This window comes from Pavona decussata, unplaced genomic scaffold (genome assembly GCF_977016875.1).
Source record: "Pavona decussata unplaced genomic scaffold, jaPavDecu1.1 SCAFFOLD_207, whole genome shotgun sequence".
NCBI lineage: Eukaryota > Metazoa > Cnidaria > Anthozoa > Scleractinia > Agariciidae > Pavona > Pavona decussata.
Genome location: NW_028145612.1, coordinates 603,765 through 610,409, shown reverse-complemented (window position 1 = coordinate 610,409; position 6,645 = coordinate 603,765). Strand labels below are relative to the sequence as shown.

Sequence of the window (6,645 nt, the reverse complement as noted above, 5' to 3'; positions counted from 1 at the left end):
TCAGCTTGTTCCTTTTACTTGGCCTATTTTCTTTCATCCTCTTCTCATCTTGATCAAAGCTCAACATAATTAGCGTGCATCATTATCTTGTTGAGCAGACTGATGACATGTTTGTTGCCTAGGAGAATGTTTTGCAGCGACAAATAAGTGCATTTCTCGGCAGTCAGTTGTACAGGAAAGACACCTATAGGTGAAAACTATTGAACAAGAACTTCGTCACTCCAAGAAAATGCCTGAAAGATAGAAGTACTCTTTTTTTTTTTTTTTTTTTTCGTCCCGACCCTCCCTGCAATCGTTTAACTCGTACCAGACTTCACACAGTTTTGACGTCATGACGTCATCTTTTCAGTTTTGTTGATGATGAGCTTTGCAGACATTGTTTATATGCGCCATTTTGTCGAACATTGAAAAACAGATTTTGTGTTATTTCCAAGCGATCCAATCTCAGGATTCAGTATAGTCGTCGTTAAACCTGGTTTCTAGGTATTGGTTCACTTCATTGAGTCTAAAGTTGTCGAGTTTTCAGGTACAGAGGGAAATCTACATGCATCTGAGCGAGCGGAGCCCCTTCGCCAGCTTCTTTGTGGAAAAGTTTGGCGCCCAAAGTGGAAGAAAGCCGCGACACCATTCGTTTAACAAGAGTTCGATTATTAGCCCGTGTAGTAAGCGATTAGGAAACCAACAGATACTCTGTTAAGCTAGATTGAGGCAAGCATTGTTCAACAAACAACGACAAAGGACCCGTTCCCGTCGAAAGTGACAAGAAGCGAACTAGAGCAGAATTAAGAAAATTATGAAGCTTTTAGAAAACGCTCGGTTGGATACGCTCAGTGCAGCCATTACCACGAATACAGGAGACAGTCAGATTGATGGAAGGTAGGAATGTAGTTTTCATGAGATGATTTGAAGAGGGTAGCTTTTGAACTGTCAAAGTTATTTTGTGCAGTCGGTAATTTAGCCATGCAATCAAATTTTCAAGCTTATACCATCAGGTGGCTAAGGATTCCTGAAACTGTTTTATTTTAGCTAAATTTCGACTTACGACGTTATTTTTTATTTTCAAACGCACTTTGACCAAAGGCTGTGACATTTCCGTGATCGTATATCAACAGCTGATATTAAGGGTAATTGTCTTCACGAAATACAAAATTTTTGATCGATGTTGCTCTGTATTTCATTTTTTTTTTCTCTTAACTACACGGTACTTCCAGCTACGATGCATATTCACACGAGATAAATTATCAGTAATCAATGAGTGACATGAATATTACAGAGTGGGTAGCTCAAGTGTATGCCCAAACTGAGACTGAAGCTTGCACTAAAGCTTTTTTTCTTTGTTATTGTTTCTTCTTAGAATTGAAAGTTATTCTTGCAAGATGGCTGGCACTGACAAGAAACTGTATAAAACACTCAATGAAGGCAGTGGCCCCAATGAACTTCAGGCGTTATCACCGCCTCAAACTACCAATCCTTGTAGCATGTCACCCACCAACAGCAATAATTACCCTGGCATCCTGGCGAGTGCACGACAGAGGACACTAAGTACAGCGAGCCAAGAAGAGGCAGTATTGTGTGACACAATCAGTCGCAAGATGTTGTTCTACTTGATTTCCACTCTGAATGCATCATTTAATCCAGATTATGACTTCAGCAATGTCAAGTCTCATGAGTTCTCTCGAGAGCAAAGTTTGCAGCTGGTAATTGATGCAATCAATGGGAATTTGTCGGCAAGTATTGGGGAACCTTTCATGGCCCTAAAGACTGGATTATGGGTTGCTGTGGACGAAGAGATTAATCTTACAGAGTGTGATATTTTCAGGTAAAACAGTGTAAAACGAAAACAACTTGAATGTACATGTACAGCTTGGGTTTAATATATACATAATTCAACTGTAACAGTTGCAGTCTGACCAGCACCAAAACTATACAAGCGAAAAGCTTACTCAGGGGTGTCTATAAGAGCAGGCAACCGGCCAAATTCGTAATCTATATCAAGCAAATTGACCTAAATTCGCCGCGCACTTTCTCCGAAATCAATAAAATTAGAGAAAAATTGAACTTCCATTAGCCGCCTACTTTGCAGTTTTTGCCCTCTGCTTAAGAACTTATTGAAATCTCTGTTACTCCAAGGTGTGTTGCAGCGAATTGTAACAGCAGGGACTGTTATATGGGTTGTTATTTTGACGGTGGCAAAAGAACCATGGAAAACCAGAGTTGACAGAAAACAGTCGTTAATGGCAGCAAAATAATGCTGACGATCATTACAATGATTGTAAAATATCGGTCCTGCTTGAGCCAAAGGTGAACAATCTAGCAACAAAGATACAAGCCAATATGAAGTCATGAAATGCTCTGGCAAAAAAGGAAAACAAACGCTCTTTTATATGCCTGATGGTGACACTGAAAAGTGCGATTACAAAACCAATCACATCAGAGTAACCAAGATTGTGACTAGAGTCAAAACACAAATTTAAAGAAACCTTACCAAAATTTTTGTGATGTCCTTTACAATAATGTTACATGTGTGTACAATGTAAACGTTTTGAACCTCTTATCCATAATCAACCATCCAAATGCTACCAAAGGTGGTTGTCCAGAAGAGAAGGTCGCTAAGGTGTACAACACAGTGGGTATTTTATACACTTGTCATGGTGACCATGTAGGGAAAATTACCTGGCATGCTTGGGGAGTTTGTTTAGTGATTCTGATTCTGCAACAGTAATCACTTCCACTCACCCAATTTTCGTATTCCAAGGTGGATCTTCAACAAGCTTCCTCACCTTTCCATTTGAGAGCCATATTTGAATAGCTTCTTTAGTGTTGTCCATTTTTTTTTTTAATTCTAGTTTTGAGGTTGTCTTCTGCGAAAAAATCTGGCAAAAGTTTTGCCAGTGGTATCAACTCTCCACCTTTTTTGTTTTCTCTACTCATGGACAATCAAAATTAGTCAAAACACGAGCATGTGAGTAATTTGACAGTTATTCTTAAGACATATTTTGCTGTGTTCTTTCTAGTTATAACCCTGATCTTGACTCAGACCCCTATGGCGAGGAAGGCAGTCTCTGGTCTTTCAACTATTTCTTCTATAACAAGAAGATGAAGAGAATCTTGTTCTTCACATGTAGGGCAACAAGGTGAGTCCTCGTACATGATTGTTTGTTATGGCAAACTGTCTTAGTGTCTACTCTTCATGTATCTTTGTTTTACAAGAGTTTAATTTAAGCACTACAGGAGAGCAAGTCAATTGACAGAATAGCTTTATAATGTCGCAAGGAATTTATGTTTTGGAGTCAAAGCCATGCTCACCAAGATTGAGCTAGGATGTGAAGTGATTTTTGCAAAGGGGGAAAATTAAAGTCAGTTTTTAGCAAATTAAAAAGTAATCAGTTTAATTTAAAGGAAACATTAATGTAACAGTAGATGAGAATGAGATGTTGTATTATATTTGATTTCACTGTTGATATATTGAGAAGCTCACATACTGTAAAGCTAATAATATTAGCTTACTAATGTTAATATTGTGCATTGAACTGAAATTAATGTTCATGTTACTTTGTTTGATATAAAGTACCTTTGCATTTTACAAAATAATAATTATTATGTGTTACATGTACATGTAGTTTTGGAAATAATTATTATTACAGTGCATTACAAATCACATGAATAATTTTGTTTAATGTTGTGTATACTTTCCCTGGATTACTGTTGGCAGTAAAAATGTTCTAACCTTACAGTAATGTTTCATTAGCCCTAGTGCTCAATATCAATCTGATGAAGGTGAACTGTTTGAAATGGAACCCATGGACACAGCATTTGAAGAATCCTCTTGGAACAGGTATAAAGATCATTATTAAAAACTGTGCAGATCATTGTATAATTCATTTCCAGGGATTTGATTGGCTCAGTGGCGATTGTATATGAGCCATTATACCATGCCCAACAAAATAGCGATCATTAAATTGTCTTCTGGTTTTTCATGCAAAGTGAAATCAGCAAGATCTAGCAATGTTTCTTGATTGATTCTTGAAACAAAACTTATCACCGGTATTCCACTCACGCTTGTTGGATATGAGATGCTTATAGCCAACTCGGTTGGCTATTCATCATCTCACATTCAACGTGCACTTGTGGAATAATTGTTAATTATTTTTTCATTGATACAGTGTTTCTTCCACAGAAAAAATATAGTACAGTAACACGTGTAGGTAATTTGACACAACTGAAGGGTTTTGGGCAAAGAAGGGCATGACTTTTTTTCCCTTAAAATCAAAGTTGCTCCAAATAAGCTGTATTTTGGCACAGAGACTTGTCAGGTAAGAAACTCAGTCACATTTTTAACTTTTGAGCAAGATGCTAACTAAACAAGATATACATTGTACACATTTGTTTTCTATAAAGCACAAACAACCCTTGACTGATTTTGTCTGTTCACAACTACCAATGCTTCATTTGACTTGGTTTAGTCTTGTACATGTATACAACATGCAATGTACATTGTATATCCATCAAGCGTCAGTACCTCTTTTGTGTAGGACTGATAAAGATTTGTTGACGAATCTAAACTAATGTTCTTCTTTGTCTAGGAATTCTCCAATACTCATTTCTTAGATGGCATCAGCAACCTCAAGAAACTTGTTAGTGGTCACTTGCTGAAGTTGTTTTGTTCCATGGGAAGTTTAGTACTGCTCCCAGTTACATTGTTATCTCACTTGTGGGTTAAAGAGTTTTGGGAAATTGCCAGTTGTACTTACGTGTATATAAATTAAAGCAGTACTGATACATGTAAATTATTTTCATAGACGTCTTACTTCATATTTATATTGATTTTGTTTTAATTTCATACTTATTCAGAAGCATTTTTCTTTATCTTGTTACATGGTAATGTACATATATACCATGCCAAAATTATGTTATTATGTTATATTGCAATCACAGGAAGAGAAACAGTCCTGAGTTGCAGAACCCGAGTATTTTGTGTCACAGTAGATAATTTACACGTATCTAGTAAGTTCTGCCCTTGGCAATTTTTTAGTTAGAACCACTAAAAGGTTTGACTCTGAAGAGGAGGAAAGACTAAGGCATGACACCTTCAAAAGCGTGTAGCATATCAAAGGAATGAATCACTAGGATTGAGTCAAGGGGTGTGATTTTATGCACAGTGTTTGTACATGTAGTTTCAAGTTTAAGGCTTTATGTTGCCCCTTTGCTGCTCATCACAGGAACTCCAAGAACGTGGCATTTTGTCACCGTTATGCTGTATGCAGTGAAAGCTTTTCATTGCATTTTAACAATATCTTGCCAGAATTGTTCTAACATTCAAGGGCCACAACAAGCAAAAAAATCATACTCACCCATTAAAAAGTGCTATGGAGCCAATAAATTAAGTTTGTAAGGAAATACCCCAGTCATTCTCAGAGTCTATAGGCACACGGAATATTTCTTTACAAAAATTATCAGTATCATACCACTTCTTAATGGGCCTGGACCATTTTTTGGCCTGTCCTTTAAATAGCCCTCCAGTTTTCGAGTGAATATGTGTGGTGATCAAGTGAAAAGCACGTCAAGCTAAAAGAGCTGGTCATTAGTTTCAAATAGTAACATTAATCATGTCAAGTCGCATCTTACAGGCCACACTAAAAGAGCAGGTCATTATTTTCAGATGATAAAATTAATGTCCTTAACTTGCTTCTTGGTGATATGAGAGCTCTCGGGCAGTGCTCTTGTTAAAGTGTTACTTGCATTCAGAATAAGGACCAACTGTGGTGCTTTTGCATCTGTTTCCTGTCATACCGTGAAACGTTTTCTGACGTGCAAGTGAAAACATTGTTTACCATTGGGGTGGTAGAAAACTTTGTTAATGAATAAATCTTTACCCCAGAATGATGCAAGTAAAGTTAAGTCATACATATACGATTAAAGGGTGATGTTCATTACCAGCTGTGTATATACACTGTAAGGCTGCAATATTGCAGGTTCAGATAGATCATGTATTTTATTTGCCTAGTGGTGTTTTCAGTGTTCTTATTAGCTAACAGTACAATTGAAAGTTTCATTCCATTGTACAGGGATATTTTCCCTTAAAAAAGGTTATTTTAGCTCAGGTTTGTTTTTTTTCTTAATTTGTATTATTTTGCATAGCACTTAGTGTTTTGCTTTTAACAGAACGTTTTCATTCTTGGGTTTCTTATCACCATCAACACATGAAGTTTTTGCTATGTTGTCATGTTAGATCCTCTTTTAACTTTTAAGTTAACTACCAGTACCTTGTAAATGAAGTTTAGTAGCTTGTACACCTAAAAACTGGTGTTAAAATATTAAAACCAAACCTTTAAATTTATTCTGGTTTACATGTGTGTTTTATTCAAAGCAGGCACTGACCATTGTCAAGTTGCTGGGTTATGGCCAAAGTATTCCTTTCACAAGTACAACATACTTTACATATATTTGCAACCCAAAACCTGACTAAAGGTAACATTTTCACATACTCTACCTTCCATTGAAAATGGCACCCCATTCACATACACTATACATGTATCTTTTTTCAGTTAATCTGCTCGAGTTATTCTGAAAGTCCCTTTCAAATACCTTAATGACATTTTTCCCTACCCCTTTCTGGTGGAGTCTCCCCATATAGTCCATAAGGAA

General features: G+C 36.7%; 1 protein-coding gene across 1 annotated transcript; it reads left to right on the top strand.

Annotated features, from left to right (window-relative positions):
- Positions 1-349: 349 nt before the first annotated feature.
- On the top strand, positions 350-6,337 carry LOC146460742 (repressor of RNA polymerase III transcription MAF1 homolog). Its single transcript, XM_085087674.1, has 5 exons — positions 350-876; positions 1,355-1,819; positions 3,015-3,134; positions 3,749-3,835; positions 4,584-6,337. Exons 1-5 carry the CDS (start codon positions 794-796, stop codon positions 4,606-4,608), a joined length of 780 nt encoding a protein of 259 aa, XP_084943800.1. The 5' UTR covers positions 350-793; the 3' UTR covers positions 4,609-6,337.
- Positions 6,338-6,645: the final 308 nt, after the last annotated feature.